Source organism: Hyla sarda, chromosome 8 (genome assembly GCF_029499605.1).
Source record: "Hyla sarda isolate aHylSar1 chromosome 8, aHylSar1.hap1, whole genome shotgun sequence".
Taxonomy (NCBI): Eukaryota; Metazoa; Chordata; class Amphibia; order Anura; family Hylidae; genus Hyla; species Hyla sarda.
The window spans coordinates 184,422,529-184,440,985 of NC_079196.1; the positions used below are offsets into that span (position 1 = coordinate 184,422,529).

Sequence of the window (18,457 nt, forward strand, 5' to 3'; positions counted from 1 at the left end):
TGGAAAAAATCATAACTACATGCACAGAAATTTATACGTTTAAAATTGTCATCTTCTGACCCCTATAACATTTTTATTTTTCTGCATATGGGGCAGTATGAGGGCTCATTTTTTGCGCCGTGATCCGACGTTTTTAACGGTAGAATTTTTGTATTGATCGAACTTTTTCATCGCTTTTTATTCATTTTTTCATTACATAAAAAGCTACCAAAAATGCGTTATTTTGGACTTTGAAATTTTTTAGCGCGTACGCCATTGACCGTGCGGTTTAATTAATGATATATTTTTATAGTTCGGACATTTATGCATGCGTCGATACCACATGTACATTTTTATTTTTATTTACACAGGTTTTTTTGGGGGGAAAAGGGGGGTGATTTGAACTTTTATTAGGGAAGGGGTTAAATGACCTTCGTTAACTTTTTTTTTTCACTTTTTTTTTTGCAGTGCTATAGCTCCCATAGGGAGCTATAGCACTGCACACACTGATCTTCTATGCTGATCCCTGCAGAGCCATAGCTTGGAGCAATCAAACCCCGATCGGACGCCGCGGACAGAGGTAAGGAGACCTCCGCCTGCGTCCCAGCTGATCGGAACATCGCGATTTTATCACGATGTCCCGATCAGCCCGACTGAGCTGCCGGGAAGCATTTAATTTCACTTTCAGACGCGGCGGTCAACTTTGATCGCCGCGTCCGAAGGGTTAACAGCGCGCGGCACAACGATCGACCTCAATCCACTCTTTGAAAAATTAAATAGATGATTTAGAGCTACGTGCAGTCCAAGATGGCTTATATTTTCGTAAAAAATGTGGTCATTGCGTAAGATTTCTGCGAGTAAATGAAATGTACGCAGTTAATAAAATTTGTGCGTACCAAATATGTCACTCCAAGGTACACCGGCGAAACCTACACATCTGGAGGAAATGCTTGACCAGAATGTACTCAAAAACAGACGCAAAAAAACAGCTTGCGCAAAATTTGACGCAAATTTTTTTAAAACAAAACAGGGGTAAAGTCTTTGATACATGTCCCCCATTGTGTTTTATTTAATTACACACACACACACACATATATATATATATATATATATACCGTATTTATCGGCGTATAACACGCACTTTTTAGGCTAAAATTTTTAGCCTAAAGTCTGTGTGCGTGTTATACGCCGATACACCCCCAGGAAAGGCAGGGGGAGAGAGGCCGTCTCTGCCCGCTTCTCTCCCCCTGCCTTTCCTGGGGTCTAGAGCGCTGCTGCCGGCCCTTTTCACCCCCTGGTTATCGGCGCCGCTGCCCGTTCTGTCCCCCTGACTATCGGTGCCAGCGCCGATAGCCAGGGAGAAAGAAGCGCTGCCCCGTTGCCTCCCCCCATCCCCGGTGGCATAATTACCTGAGTCCGGTCCGCGCTGCTCCAGGCCTCCGTCGTGCGTCCCCGGCATCATTGCTATGCGCTGAACGGCGCGGCGCATGACGTCAGAGCGCCGCGCCGTGCATAGCAACGACGCTGGGGACGCACGACGGAAGCCTGGAGCAGCGCGGACCGGACTCAGGTAATTATGCCACCGGGGATGGGGGGAGGCAACGGGGCAGCGGCGCCGGCAATGGGTGCTGCTGCCCCTTCTCTCCCCCTGGCTGTCGGCGCCGCTTCTCTCTCCCTGGCTATCGGCGCCGGCACCGATAGTCAGGGGGACAGAACGGGCAGCGTCGCCGATAACCAGGGGGTGAAAAGGGCCGACAGCAGCGCTCTAGACCCCAGGAAAGGCAGGGGGAGAGAAGCGGGCAGCGACGGCCTCTCTCCCCCTGCCTTTCCTGGGGGTATATCGGGGTATACCACGCACCGGCCTATAACACGCACCCTCATTTTATCATGGATATTTGGGTAAAAAACTTTTTTTACCCAAATATCCTTGGTAAAATGAGGGTGCGTGTTATAGGCCGGTGCGTGGTATACCCCGATAAATACGGTATATATATATATAGATTAAGTTATGGAAATAATATGTTTTTACAGTTTTATGTTGGGATCACCTTTAGAAGGCTTAAAATTATTGCAAATTTTAGAAAGAATATGAAGAACCTTTGTATATATATACAGTGACCCCCCCGACCTACGATGGCTCTGACATACAATAATTTCAACATGCGATGGCCTCTCAGAGGTCATCGCATGTTGAAGGCAGCATCAACATACGATGCTTTTGTATGTCGGGGCCATCGCATAAACTGCTATCCGGCAGCGCAGACTGCTTCAGCTGCTGCCGGATAGCCGTGGGGCTCCATAGCGTCCTCTTCGGGATCTCCTGCATCGCCAGTGTTCTCCTTCGTCGTCATCACGTCGCCGCGCACGCAGTCCCGTCATCCAATAGGAGCGGTGTGCGTAGTGACGTGATAGCGGCGACGGAGAGCGCGGATCCCAGGGAAGCAGAGACGTCCGGAGCGTCGGGGACAGCGATGGAGCGATGGACAGCAACATCCAGGGCAGCGGTGACGAGCGGTGACGGGAGCAGCGGGGACAGGTGGGTATAACTTCCTATTCTTTCCATTGCACGGATCCCTCAACATACGATGGTTTCAACAAACGATGGTTCATTTGGAACGTATTACCATCGTATGTTGAGGGACCACTGTATATATATATATATATATATATATATATATATATATATATATATATATATATCCTATTAGTGGATAAGGAGTTCTCAGTGTGGGTGCCACAGACTAGCATAGCAGTTATCCCAAAAGGTATAACTAGTTGATTGGTGGTGATTTGGAATCCCAAATGATCCTAAGACTTAAGGCAATTGTCCCCCAAATGAACAGAGCAGCAATGCACATGCATGGCTAGGGCTCCATTTATTTTCTGATCATTGGTGAGATCACCCCTTCGGAATACCCACAGAATACAGTCACAATACCCCCAGTGGTGATCACTGATGAATGACACTGCTCCATTCATTCAAATTAAAGGGGTGTTCCAGCCATAAACATTTTATGCCTTTTCCGGGACTGGAAGCCTCCTCGTGAGGTCACAGCCATCATGACCCCTCCCACAGACATGTATGGAGGGGGCTTGGCGTTAAACAGATTTGTAAATTACTTCTATAAAAAAATCTTAATTCTTTCAGTACTTTTCTGAAGTTAAGGTTGTTCTTTTCTGTCAAAGTGCTCTCTGATGACACGTGTCTCGGGAACCGCCCAGTTTGGAAGAGGTTTGCTATGGGGATTTGCTTCTAAACTGGGCGGTTCCTGAGACACGTGTCATCAGAGAGCACTTAGACAGAAAAGAACAACCTTAACTTCAGAAGCTCATAAGTACTGAAAGGATTAAGATTTTTTTAATAGAAGTAATTTACAAATCTGTTTAACTTTCTTGAGCCAGTTGATACATAAAAAAAAAAGTTTTTTTCCTGGATAACCCCTTTAAACTCCTTAAACGCTTTGTGTCTTCTGAAATAATGACCCCTAAATCTCTTTCCTCAGATACTGAGGTTAGGACTGTATCACACACTCTATATTCTGTGCTTGGGTTTTTGGCCCCAGTTGCATTATCTTGCACCTATCCACTGTAATGCCCCAATAGATGTGGACCCATTGTGACACTTGGCTGTGGGCCAAACTTGGGAGCGGAGTCTAAGTTTTGTCCTAGTTTTCACCCTTTATCCCGTTCCAGAATGCAGGGGGGGGGGGGACTTGGGTGGTCTTAGATAAGTGGCAGCTGGAATCAGACAGGAACAAAGGAATGAGGCAGAGGCAGAATCAGGAAATAGGCAACGTCAAACACAGGTTCACAGTAGTAGATGGAAAACCACTTGTAGCTCAAACTACACTATTGCTCAGGCACCACAGGAAGGGAGAAGTGCAGAGGGGGAAACTGCAGAAATGGCCAAAGCAGCAGGAGAAAGTCCAGAGGAGGTAGGCCAGTGTACGCAGCAGAGACATGGCACAGAGAATGTCACCTGACGCAGGTGAGAACCAAAACATATAGTATACTGGTGGTTGCCAACCAGCGGTATTACATCTACATTAAATGTCAGTAGTAACAGATTTATAGACAATGGACATGTGAAAGGAGTAAAAGACATTTTGTAGTTATTTGACAGATAAGTGACACTCTATGTGGAGATACCATTGAGCAGTTAATGAGTTACCTGCATTGAGTTTGGTATTGACCAGGCAACCAGTGAGGGCATTGAATGCTTCACTCCTGCAGCGACGCCAATGTTGTGACTTTGATCCACGAAGGACTTTATATCAATCCTTAATTTTTTCTTGTCAGATTCCAAATCCAATGTACCATTTACTTTATCTCCTACAAAAGGCAAAACAAGAGAATCAGTGAAATAAAGAGGTTCTGAAGTTTCTCCCCTGCCGCAGTATATTTTTGCCTGTTTTTTAGTTTTTCAGATCAGAAATTTGAGTTTTGCCTATACAGTAGATATCTTGAATCCCAGTGAAATATTAATGTATATAGACTGCCAACTAACAGAAACAAGGTGTGAGGTTTGGAGGGGCTTTTCGAAAGCTTCAGAGGAACAGTAGAGTAATTTTAAATGTCTCTTGTATGTGTGTACATCCAATAATAACTATTCATTCTCCATTCACACATATTAGCAAAGACAATATACAGTGTAGTCTCATCACAACTGCCTTTTCTGCTCCCCTCTACTGTAATTCTTATATTAGGCTACGCACCTTCTTTTGCCAATATTCCAGTCACGTGGATCACTTTAGGATATCCAAATTTCAAAAACGAGTCGATGTTGTGGCCACTTTTGAGGAGGACCTTGTGGCTCTTTGCTGTGGACAGAGAAGACATGGTGCACATAAAGGCATTATGTGTTGTTGCGGCCTCCACAGACACTTCCTGTTTTCCATTAATTGCTTGTATATCCATTGAGCTCTAAGGAAAAATAGCAGCCATTTTATTACTTTTCTGACCGCACCTCTTTCTTGAAGCATTCCTTGTGTTTCTACACATAACCCACCATTAGGTGTTTTTACTGGGCTCCTGGAAAACTAGCTAAAAATATAAATAAAGTATTAGGATGCCTCATAGTCAAAGATGAGACACCATCAAACTGACCATGAGCTGACCTGCGGTAATGAAAAAAGCCGATACTTTTTTCTAGAATCAAAGGATGCATAATAAGGTCATATACCAGTCTAAAACAAAGGAGAACCCATACAGTCGGGAGAGAATTTACTAAAACTGTCGAACTCTTTCACTAACTTAAACAAATGCTAACTTAGATGTTCAGACATTAAATATGCCAGATTTATCACAGTAACTCAGGCTGATTGATAAAATAAGCATGTCCGTAGACTAAGTTTCAGTTTACACCAACCATTAGATGGCTTACTTCAGCCAAAAATAATGCGCCATATTTTATTTTTTTTATTTTTTGACACATGGCATGGTCTTATGGGCCAAGCCCATTTCTGAACATACCACACCCCTTTACTAATAGGCCATTCTTTCTGGTGCATCAGGTGTGCCACTACGTCTAGAGGCAGGAACTCTTCGTCTGTAACCTTTTCTATGCATCCATAATCTACACTTGGTGTGATAGAGGGTATGACTTCTACAGCTATAGAATGTCCATAAAGATAATGCAAAGACTTGTCTTTACAATGTTCAGTATCATACCAAATACAGCAGGAAAAGTTGACAAACTACATGTAAAAGTGTTTTTTGATTTGTACTCTTTTTGCAATTTAAGTATCATCTCTGCACACATAACTGGTCAAAACAGCTACCTGGCTGTGCCATCTTTAGTGCCAACAAGAGATCAGTCGTTTTTGATTCAGCTACATAGGAAGGCTTTCGAGTTTGATCTGAGTGTCTAATGTTCTGCCATAGCACCTCAATAGGGGTCAAGTCCATTAAGACATAAATTTGTTCTTGTGCTTTTGTTTGTCTCACTGCATATGCACATAACATTGGAGCTTCAGGTCATCAACAGATGGCTTAAAGGGGTACTCCGGTGGAAAACATTTTTTTTTAAATCAACTGGTGCCAGAAAGTTAAAGAGATTTGTAAATGATTTCTATATAAACATCTTACTCCTTCCAGCTGCTGTTTGCTCCACAAGAAGTTCTTTTCTTTTTGAATATCTTTTCTGTATGACCACAGTGCTCTCTGCTGACACCTCTGTCAATGACAGGAACTGTCCAGAGTAGGAGCAAATCTCCATAAAAAACCTCTCCTGCTCTGGACAGTTCCTGACATGGACAGAGGTGTAAGCAGAGGGCACTAAAAAACTTCCTCTGTAGTATACAGCAGCTAATAAGTACTGGAAGGATTAAGCTGTTTAAATAGAAGTCATTTACAAATCTGTTTAACTTTTTGACACCAGTTGATTTAAAAAAACAAAACAAAAAAAAAAAAAAACATTTTTCTTCCACCGGAGTTCCCCTTTAACATTTTTGTTCAAAAATTTTCATCACCTCTAAATGGCTTAAATGGGTATTCCGGGCAAAAACATTTTATCCCCTATCCAAAGGATAGGGGATAGGATGTCTGATTGCGAGGGGCTCGCTGCTGAGACCCCCCGCGATCACCCTGCAGCACCCGCATTCTATTCGGGTGCTAAATCTCCAGTTTCGGAAACCTCACGCCCCCTCCCATAGACATGAATGGAGGGGGCGTGGCGTGACGTCCCCAGTCCCAGAAACCCGGAGGTTTCCGAAACTGGAGATTCAGCACCCGCATAGAATGCGGGTGCTGCAGGGAGATCGTGGGGGGTCTCAGCAGCGGGCCCCCCGCGATCAGACATCTTATCCCCCATCCTTTGGATAGGGGATAAAATGTTTTTGCCCCAAAATACCCCTTTAGTGATTTGAAAATGTTGGATTCCATTGAGACTTTGTGTCTGGACCATAAATTGCCAGTTTACGAATGTGAAAGATGTGACTACAGTAAACTGATCTTACAAAAAAATTGGACAAAATTAATTTGCAGAGATGGGAAAAAGATCTTGAGTAACTTGAGTTTGTAATTGTTTCCACTAAAGCTGACATGACCAGGTTTTAGGTGTCAACAAATGGTCAGATGATACATGAAATCATTTAAAACTGTATTTTATGTTGTCTTTGTCTTATGTTTTGCTTAAAAAATACACAACATTAGGACAGATACACCACTGTGGACAAGTACTGTATATTGGTGTTAAACCTCTTAACAGATCTCTGTACGTCACCTGTATTGAAGCAGAAATGCCATTGCGGAGTAACCAAGGCCAGTTTTGCTGGATGGTTGCGGTCAGGTTACAGCTGGTCTCATTGCTCTTTATTCGCACTGTGGTATTCATGAAGTGAGGTCCATAGTAAGTGGCCAGGCTCATATTTCTATTTTCTTCAAGTTCTATGTCAGCCTAATAATAAAAGAAGGGTGAATTATGTTTGAGGATCCAACGTGTTACTGACTATTTCTTTCATGAAATAATAGGTCATTAAATATAAAATAAGTGACTTAAATAAAGGGGATAGAATATGGGACTTTAAAAGTTTTCGTGGAAAAAGCATATTTCTGAGAACAACATCTAAATCTGCGAAATGTGGCATGTTTTAGGAAATTAAGGGGAAAACCTAAATGTTGAGTATTGGGTACATTGATGACCAAATTTTCCAGTATATGAGCATGTAGCATCAAAATAAAGAGCTTACAGGAATATTTCGGAAAATCTCAAGCATATACAGTCACAGAAGCATATTTATATATTGAAAAGGCAGAATAGTATTGACTTACTGTAAATATAATAATAATATGTGAATCTCACGCTACATAACTAGTGACTAATTTCTTCATCTACTAGAAAACATGGCCTATTCCTGATAGACTAATATGTCAAAGTCAATTTCTCGAATATAGGCCCCAAATCCCAAGCAGCTGTAGGGTGGTGTTTGACTTTTTTTTTTTAAATCTCAGTACATATGGAAGGTGTTGGCCTGTGCAATGAAGTAACTTACCCGAATTTCCATTTTCTCTTCAAGCAGCAACTTTTTCAGAGTTTCCAGATTATGTGTTATCTTGTAAACAAACGTTATGTGATCATCCTTCTGAAGAAAGTTCACTTCTTCACTAAGCTGTAACAAAATCGTCAATTTGAGTGAATAACCAGGTCAAATTAATGAAGCAGAAATAAGGGCATACATAGGGACAGATGGCCTCATAGCAAAAACACAAAATGCCTGTTGATCCTACCAATAGTGTTGAGCGGCATAGGCCATATTCGAATTCGCGATATTTCGCGAATATATGGACGAATATTCATCATATATTCGCTAAATTCGCATATTCGTAATATTCACGTTTTATTTTCGCATATGCGAAAATTCGCGCATGCGAAAATTAGCATATACAAAAATGAGCATAAGCGAAAATTCGCATGCCAGTCTCAAACAGTAGTATTAGAGCCTTCTTTACACCACACAAGCTGGAAGCAGAGAGGGATGATCACTGTGATGTGTACTGTGAAAAAAAAAATAAAAAAAACCCCAAATATTCGTAATTCCGAATATATAGCGCTATATTCACGAATATTCGCGAATATGCGATATTCGCGAATAAAATTTGCATTGCGAATATTCGCGAGCAACACTACCTACCAAACCACTGCACCAAGCAAAGTGTTACTGCCTTCTCATGCCTTGTAGGAAAGTATAGTGCTATGCCCTTCAAGTTTGTTCATTCTATTAAATTTGGTGCCCTTCTTCTGCATGGGTGCTTTCACACATCTTTGTTTTATGTACAGTGATCCCTCAACTTACAATGGCCTCAACATACAATAGTTTCAACATACAATGGTCTTTTCTGGATCATTGTAATTTGAAACCAGACTCAACATACAATGCTATGGAATCTGCAAAACGTGTCAATGGCTGGCAGAACCGACCAATCAGAATGGATTACCGGATCAGACTGGTAAAACCCGTGTATTCCTAAAGTGCATGCACTGACTGGTGTCTGGTAGCGCCCCAGGGAGGTATTACATGTTCTGTACTCTTTGTTACATGTTCTGTACTCTTTACCTGTGCCAGGGTTAGCATCTCCTTTGGGCATCAGGTGAGGGCGGTTCCATTTTCCTTTTTTTTAGAACATTTCGTGTTTTGTACAGGATCCTGAAGAAGCTTCTGTCCTCCACATAGACCAGTGTTTCCCAAAGAGCTTGCCTCATGCTTTTGCAAAACTACAACTCCCAGCATGCCCGGACAGCCTTTGGCTGTCCGGGCATGCTGGGAGTTGTAGTTTTGCAACAGCTGGAGGCACACTGGTTGGGAAACACTGAAATAGAGAGTGATTTACAGCTCCCAGCAGATCTTTCTTACTTTTATATGTAAGGACTTGCTTTATCTATATTAGTTATCTACTTATTTTCGTTTAATCCTCACGTTTTCCTATTTTTGGATGACATTTTGAAGGCTTTAGAACCAATTACCAGGTTTCCATAGAGTTATGGTCTCAACATACGATGGTTTCAACATACAATGGTCATCATGGAACCAATTAATATTGTAACTTGAGGGACCACTGTACATGTACTGAATATGTAGCAGTAAATAGCATTTGCCATTGATGAGATATATATATATATATATATATATATATATATATAAATATGTATTTGATGCATGTATTTTTTAAATACCTGTTTATTGTCCCAGCTAAGGTGAATTGACCTTTTGTATAGTTCACTGCTTCTTTCCGTTGTCACATCTACCATGGTCCTTGTGGGTATACCAAGAGTTATTGCAGGCTGGACATTATGGGTGAGAATCACATCCAGCTCTTGTTTTTTCTGTAGCATACACAGATATGCGTAACCAAAAAGAAGGTAAATATCATTACTACAGACAGAGCTTCACTGTAGACACAAACAAAATTGCAGGATGGGCACCACAATCATAGGCGGGTGCAGTCAGTGGTTAAGCAGAGACTATACTGAAAGGAGGAAGAAGTAACCACTATAGAAGACGCACACCAAAAATCATACGGAAAATATACACATCTTTATTGATACTGATACATAAGGCAGCAACACCAAAATTTAAAACCACTTAAAAACACATACATAAATCAGGTGGAGGGCTGTAGCCCTACAAAAACACCTAAGGCCCCCTGCCAGACCAACAATGGTCCCTGGTGGGTGTCCCAACGCACAGGGAGGTGGAAACCTGTATCCGTACGGGCAGTAAAAAGATTAGCAATATATCAGAAAATGAACTGAAAATACACAAGAGCCCAATAGTACGAAACAGGGGAATAAGAAAAATACCACTGATCACAAATATAAATGTGTGACCCAGGGATACCTCACCAGGACAGGGGACCACAGCAGCTCCACGCGTTCCGCCGCTATCTGCGGCTTCCTCAGGAGTCAGCCTTCTCCTGAGGAAGCCGCAGATAGCGGCGGAATGCGTGCAGCTGCTGTGGTCCCCTGTCCTGGTGAGGTATCCCTGGGTCACACATTTATATTTGTGATCAGTGGTATTTTTCTTTTTCCCTTGTTTCGTACTATTGGGCTCTTGTGTATTTTCAGTTCATTTTCTGATATATTGCTAATCTTTTTACTGCCCGTACGGATACAGGTTTCCACCTCCCTGTGCGTTGGGACACCCACCAGGGACCATTGTTGGTCTGGCAGGGGGCCTTAGGTGTTTTTGTAGGGCTACAGCCCTCCACCTGATTTATGTATGTGTTTTTAAGTGGTTTTAAATTTTGGTGTTGCTGCCTTATGTATCAGTATCAATAAAGATGTGTATATTTTCCGTATGATTTTTGGTGTGCGTCTTCTATAGTGGTTACTTCTTCCTCCTTTCAGTAGAGCTTCACTGTAGTACTTTCCAAGGATCATTTTCTAGTGAATATTAACATGTTGAATAGAGTTGCTTTGCAGCAATATCTTGCTTGAGCTGGCCATACACATTAGAAAGCTAATATCTGAATGATTTTTTTTGGCCCCGATCCCCCCAGCCAAGCATTTATGTCATATAAATGGAGAGAGCGGAGACTTCCCAGATGGTCAAATCATACTAAAATCCAAGTGAGGGACGGGAAGCACCCACACCCATAACATTGCCAGAGGGTTCAGCCAACACTAATTTAATGTACCGTATATTCTTCAACATTGAAATTGCAATGCGAAGAAAAGGCCTTCAAGAGAAAATGGCACCCAGCCCTACTCCTGGGACTGTGGTGTAGGATGGCATAATGTACAGTAGCTGATCCACTTAAGTCTTCATTTCAGGTACACTAATAGCTGGCCATTACATTTATCTGATTGTGGAACCAGTGGTACGGCAATTTCTAAAAAGTGTCCCAGAAGGCATTTTTTAATGCAACAACACTTGGTTGTATATTGCTCATGCTACTGTGAGCAGCCTGCATGGCCTAAAACGTGCTACCATAGCGTTCAGAGTCTCTCGAATTGTATCCCATCTTGCAAATTTAGGAGGCAATTATTTGACAATTGCAAAGGATCTTGAGGATTTGCATGCCCAAGCACATTCAGCATGGTAGAACACTCCACAGATAGTCATTAAAGGGGTATTATTTTTAAATAAACTGGTGCCAGAAAGTTAAAAAGATTAGTAAATTACTTCTATTTAAAACTCTTAATCCTTGCAGTACTTATCAGCTCCCGAGGAAGCTCTTTTCTTTTTGAATTTCTTTTCTGTCTGACCACAGTGCTCTCTGCTGACACATCTGTCCATGTGAGGAACTGTCCAGAGTAGGAGCAAATGCCTATAGCAAACCTCTCGTGCTCTGGACAGTTCCTGACATGGACAGAGGTGTCAACAGAGAGCACAGAAAATACATTAAAAAGAAAAGAACTTACTCTGGAGCATATAAAAACTGATATTATATATTTTAGTACTGGAAGGGTAAAGATGGAATAATTTACAAATAGAAGTAATTCACAAATTTGTTTAACTTTCTGGCATCAGTTGATTAAAAAATAATAACATCATCATTATATTGGTCTTGTGACTTCCATAATTCCACAAGTTTTCCTTCTTTAGTTGATTGGACATAATTTGGAAAGACAAACCCCTGTCTATATAAGTCTAACAGCTGACAATCTACATGAGAGTAAAACCCAATCCGTGAGTAAGAACGACCTGCCTGTGGAGCTTAGAGTTAGAATAGTTTGGAGTAACAGATCTGAAGAAATATACAAAAATATTTTTGCTGCACTGAAAGATACCAAGAACATAGTGGCCTCCAAAGTTCCAAAATGGAAGAAGTGTGGAATAACCAGGACTCTTCCTAGAGCTGTCCGCCCCACCAGACTATGTCATTGGGGAGAAGAGATAAGATCGGTAAGAGGTAACCAAGTACCCAATGGTCACTCTGGCTGAGCTCCACAGATTCTGTGTGCAAATGGGATAAACTTCTAGAATGTCAACCATAATTTTAGGCCTCCACCCATTTGGGCTTTATGGCCAGAAGGAAGCTTCTCCTCAGTAAAAGACACACGAAAGCCACCTGGAGTTTGCAAAAGGACACCAAAACAAGATTCGCTGGTCTGATAAAACCAAGTTTCTGTCCAAATTCTAAGCATCATGTCTTCAGAAAACAAGGCACTGCTCATCACCAGCCCAATACCATCCCTACACTGAGGCACAGTGGTGGGAGAAACATGGTGTGGGGGCATTTTTCAGCCGCAGAGACAGGGAGACTGGTCAGGGTTAAAGGGGTACTCCAGTGGAAAACATTTTTTTTTTCTTTAGATCAACTGGTGCCACCTGACACCTTATGCCCGTATCAGGAACTGTCCAGAGCAGGAGAAAATCCCCATAGCAAACCTATGCTGCTCTGGACAGTTCCTGACACGGACAGAGGTGTCAGCAGAGAGCACTGTGGACAAGACAAAAAAAAAATTTCAAAAAGAAAACAATTTCCTCTGTAGCATACAGCTGCTAAGAAGTACTGGAAGGGTAAAGATTTTTTTAATAGAAATAATTTACAAATCTGTTTAACTTTCTGGCACCAGTTCATTTAAAAAAAAAAAAAAATAAGAAGTTATTTTCCGGAGTACCCCTTTAAGGGAAAGCTGAATGGCACAAAATACAGAGATATTCTTAATGAAAACCTGATCCAAAGGGACCTGGACCTCAGATTGGGCTGACAATATGGTTACTCTATTCACAGGCCCAGCTAGAGCCCTGACTTGAAACCAGTTAAAATTCTTTGGAGAGACCTGAATGGCTGCCCACCTTTAGTGGACTTTTAGTTATGGTAACCCTCCTGACATGTCTGTTCAGTACCACTATGGAGGTAATATTTTCTCTAGGTATATTGGCAACAATGTTATATGATACGGTAATCATATATGTATGTTAATCTGCTATTTTGTGTGTGGGGGAGGAGGGGTGGGGGTGGGGGAGTGGAGCACCCCCACCTTTTAGCTGTCTAAAAAGGCCACAGCACTTGGGTGTCTGCTAAAGTCTCTTCCTTGTTTACATGGTATGAGAGGTTCTACTTGTTTAAGTGGATAGTAGTGTAAACAAAGAAGAGACTGTATCACTTGCCGCTATTGTATATAGCATTTGATTATTGTCCCTCCTATTTTTGTCACATACTATACTATAGACAAGGGGGGGAAAAAGGAAATAGTTTAATTCATTCTTGGTAGTATAGAATAGCGGTATGGTCTTTCTCACAATTCTTCTGTGATTTTCACCCCAATATTTATTTTTAACAGCATACAAAATGACTGTTGTCTCAGATTTTTCCCAGGTTGCAATGCGGCCGAGACCTGACTCACTAGTCAGCTGATGACTGGGAGCCTGTCTGCTTCAATGGGTGGAGCGATTGCTTGGTGGGAGAGAGATCAGACTGCAACTAATGCAACAACTGTAGGCACCCTGATTGAAAACCACAGTTTTTTTGAATGGACGCAGCTCCTTTATGTTTCAATGAGTTGGGTGGCTGATGTGTGGGAGGGAGGAAAATGGAATTATGGGATTTGTAGACAAAAAAAAGAAAACTGAAACAGGAAATACCAGATCACAAAAAGGTAGCCACAGCATTATGACATAGCCATTTAGCCCCAAGACAAGTGCAGATCCTTCCTAAGCATGTCCATTACTGTCTGCCAGGTACGTACTAAAGTCACCTTGTGGATAACCCCTTTAAGGTAGATGTTGAAGTTATATTTCTGTATACCTCTGTTGCTTTGAGGATGAGTAATCCTTGCAGGGTGCTTTCATCAACCACCACTAACATTTGGGAGTCCAGATTTGCTTTCTTATTTATTACAATGTATCCAGAACCTTCTATTTTAATGGGGGCTCCAAGGTCCTGTGGAAAAAGAGAAATACTCCAAATAAAAGGTGATAGATAGGATCAATAATACAGTTTTCATGTTACCAATTTAAAGTGTATCTCCCACTTTATTTACAGCAGTTATTGAACAGAGTTTAATAAACCTGAGGTGTGATGCCCCATTCCTAATTCCGGGCTTCATCCATGAATTCCAATCAAATGAATAGATGGAGTAAAAAAGGAGCAATTCCCCATGTGAGTTTTCCATACAGTCAAACTTACATGTTATTTCATTTAAATAGGTTGGTGGGATTACAACAATACACAACATTTTCTGAGCCTTATACATTTCTTATTTTTAAAGTGTATCTGTCATTCACAAAAGCTTTTTATATAATGTAGATAATATCATTATATGTATAATTGTAATATATAATGGTTAAAAAAATGGGTATATTTTTGTTCATACAGCTATTGTCTGTGTGTCTCTGGGATTATACCAAATATAGGAAGTGTGGACAAGTGAGGACAAGTGGGGCTCTGTACAATGAGGACAAGCAGGGCTCTGTACACTGAGGACAAGCAGGGCTCTGTACACTGAGGACAAGCGGGGCTCTGTACACTGAAGACAAACAGGGCTCTGTACACTGAGGACAAGCAGGGCTCTGAAGCAGGGTTCTGTGCACTGAGGATAAGCAGGGCTCTGTACACTGAGGACAAGCAGGGCTCTGTACACTGAGGACAAGCAGGGCTCTGTGCACTGAGGACAAGCAGGGCTCTGTAAACTGAGGACAAGCAGGGCTCTGAAGCAGGGTTCTGTGCACTGAGGACAAGCATGGCCCTGTAAACTGAGGACAAGCAGGGCTCTGTACACTGAGGACAAGCAGGGCTCTGTATACTGAGGAGAAGCGGGCTCTGTATACTGAGGACAAGCAGGGCTCTGTATACTGAGTGCAAGCAGGGCTCTGTGCACTGAGGACAAGCAGGGCTCTTTGCACTGTGGCTCTATGACACACTCCTGGCTCACACAGCAGGATGATTGCCAGGAGCCTGCACAGAGCCCTGCTTGTCACCCCACACTTCCTGTATTTGGACTCATCATAGAGACACACAGGCAATAGATGCAGGGACAAAAAAAAATCACCCAAAAATAGGAAAACATTTTTTAATCATTGTATATTACAAATATACATATAATAGTATTACCTACGTTATATCAAAAGTTTTTGTTAACGACAGGTACACTTCAGGTATATGAGGTTGTATGAGGGCTCATTTTTTGAACAATGATCTGCCATTTTTATTGGTGCCATTTTGGTATTGATCGCTTTTCTTTTCTGGGATATGATGTGATAAAAAAAAAACGCAATTCTACAGTTTGGTATATATATATACTCAACTGGCAGACCATGGCAAGGATGTATATGTGTAAAATCTTTATTCAATTATTTATTTACACTTTATTAGTTCCCTTAGGGGACTTGTATGAGGAGCAATTAGATTTTTTATACAGGTGTCATTAGATTTTTTTATACACATCAATGCAGTTCTATTTATGTGCTCTAAACCTCTGGCTGTCCCCCATGCTGGAGCTGGAGACACAATTTTTGGAAAACACGGCTCTACATCTATAGACAGCCATTGCCTCGTTTAGTTATTTCCACCCATACAGATCCTTTTAATGCTGTGATTACATCTATTCCAAGTGACCAGTCACCATTGCTTGTCAATTCTTTATTAAATGAGATATTTATGCTGAACTGTGGGATTTAATGTCCGCCCAAGGGAACCTACAACACTTATAAAAAGACATTTTAATGACAGGGTTTGGCATATAAATCTATGTGCCCTCATTTACACAAAAGCACTTCTAACAGTGGTGCAATGATATTGCATCTTGACATTTACCATAAATAAACCTTGTGGCATTTACCCATCATAAGCAGGGTCATCAAACACACTTTAAAGTACAATAAATTATAATTAAATGATAATTACATTTCCAGTAATTCCAAGCCGCCCGCACTGCTTATAGTGTAACTCTTATTTCAGCAAGCTCCACAGAATAAGCTGTCATGGGTCTATGTGTGAACACTATTTCTGGCCATTATTAGGGGAATTGATCAATACTTGTCTACTTTTTTTTTACTATTTAAGTCATGAAAAGTCGCCTTGTTTTTTTAACTTCCTGCACCAAATTCATGAAAAGTCACAGGAGAGGTGACTTTTGATGGAACTTTTTTAGATAGAAAAAAAGAGTCTAAAAAGCTTGATGAATTCCCATCTATATCATGTATATTCTGTATTTTTAGCACTTTTCTCTATTTGCCAGTTCTGAGTGGGTGGAGACTAAGTTTTTAAGTCTGCACCCCTATATCTACCTCTCTACAGCTGCCTAATCCACCTCCCCTATCCATAGACTTTTATGGGCAGCAGCTGTAACTGATCCCTCTGAGCTGATAATCTAGCTCCATTTCTGCCTCTCTGAAGGCAGATTATACCAAAGAAATTGAAGTCAGTGAGCAGTACATGAGTTAGGGTCAGAAGTAGAAAAATTTTAATTTTAAGTGGGGGCAGAATTTTTTTTTCTTTTTTTGCATTAAGGTATATTACAATGCTTCTCATCGCTGCTTGTACTATTTGATATTTTGGAAACAAATTGAAATGGGCACTGTCATTTTCAAAAACTTTTCCGATAACGTAGATAATAACATTATATGTATATTTGTAATATACATAAGTTACAAAATGTGCTTATGCAGAGACAAAATAAAGAAAGTGTGGGCGGGAAAAACAGGGCTCTGTGCATTTAGGGCAAGCAGGGCTCTGTACACTGAGGACAAGCAGGGCTCTGTAGACTGAGGACAAGCAGGGCTCTGTGCACTGAGGACAAGAAAGGCTGTGTACACTGAGGACAAGCAGGGCTCTGTGCACTGAGGACAAGAAAGGCTGTGTACACTGAGGACAAGCAGGGCTCTGTGCACTGAGGACAAGAAAGGCTGTGTACACTGAGGACAAGCAGGGCCCTGGTCACTGAGGACAAGCAGGGCCCTGGTAACTGAGGACAAGCAGGGCTCTGTACACTGAGGACAAGCAGGGCTCTGTACACTGAGGACAAGCAGGGCTCTGTACACTGAGGACAAGCAGGGACCTGGTCACTGAGGACAAGCAGGGCCCTGGTCACTGAGGACAAGCAGGGCTCTGTACACTGAGGACAAGCAGGGCTCTGTACACTGAGGACAAGCAGGGCTCTGTACACTGAGGACAAGCAGGGCTCTGTACACTGAGGACAAGCAGGGCTCTGTACTCTGAGAACAAGCAGGGCTCTGTGCACTAAGGGCAAGCAGGGCTCTGTACACTGAGGACAAGCAGGGCTATGTACTCTGAGAACAAGCAGGGCTCTGTGCACTAAGGGCAAGCAGGGCTCTGTACACTGAGGACAAGCAGGGTTCTGTACACTGAGGACAAGCAGGGCTCTGAAAACTGAGGATCAGCAGGGCTCTGTACACTGAGGATCAGCAGGGCTCTGTGCACTGAGGACAAGCAGGGCTCTGTATACTGAGGACAAGCAGGGCTCTGTGCACTGAGCACAATTAGGGCTCTGTGGACTGCGGACAAGCAGGGCTCTGTGCACTGAGGACAAGCAGTGCTCTGTGCACTGAGGACAAGCAGGGCTCTGTGCGCTGAGGACAAGCAGGGCTCTGTGCGCTGAGGACAAGCAGGGCTCTGTGCACTGAGGAAAAGCAGGGCTCTGTACACTGAGGACAAGCAGGGCTCTGTACACTGAGGACAAGCAGGGCTCTGTACACTGAAGACAAGCAGGGCTCTGTGCACTAAGGACAAGCAGGGCTCTGTGCACTAAGGGCAAGCAGGGCTCTGTACACTGAGGACAAGCAGGGCTCTGTACTCTGAGGGCAAGCAGGGCTCTGTACACTGAGGGCAAGCAGGGCTCTGTGCACTAAGGGCAAGCAGGGCTCTGTACACTGAGGACAAGCAGGGCTCTGTACACTGAGGGCAAGCAGGGCTCTGTACACTGAGGGTAAGCAGGGCTCTGTAGACTGAGGATAAGCAGGGCTCTCTGCACTGAGGACAAGCAGGGCTCCCTGCACTGAGAACAAGCAGGGCTCTGTACACTGAGGACAAGCAGGGCTCTGTGCACTGAGGACAAGCAGGGCTCTGTGCACTG

General features: G+C 42.5%; 1 protein-coding gene across 5 annotated transcripts in view; it reads right to left on the reverse strand.

Annotated features, from left to right (window-relative positions):
- Nucleotides 1–18,457, reverse strand: part of LOC130283871 (uncharacterized) — a 417,906-nt gene that overhangs the window by 153,714 nt on the left and 245,735 nt on the right. For all 5 annotated transcript variants that reach the window (XM_056533499.1, XM_056533498.1, XM_056533496.1 and 2 more), the window contains 6 exons: nucleotides 14,173–14,307; nucleotides 9,650–9,799; nucleotides 7,971–8,087; nucleotides 7,202–7,375; nucleotides 4,695–4,902; nucleotides 4,151–4,311 (listed from right to left, as the gene is read on the reverse strand). In XM_056533499.1, coding sequence (XP_056389474.1) covers nucleotides 4,151–4,311; nucleotides 4,695–4,902; nucleotides 7,202–7,375; nucleotides 7,971–8,087; nucleotides 9,650–9,799; nucleotides 14,173–14,307 — 945 coding nt within the window. The remainder of the gene's footprint in view (nucleotides 1–4,150; nucleotides 4,312–4,694; nucleotides 4,903–7,201; nucleotides 7,376–7,970; nucleotides 8,088–9,649; nucleotides 9,800–14,172; nucleotides 14,308–18,457) is intronic.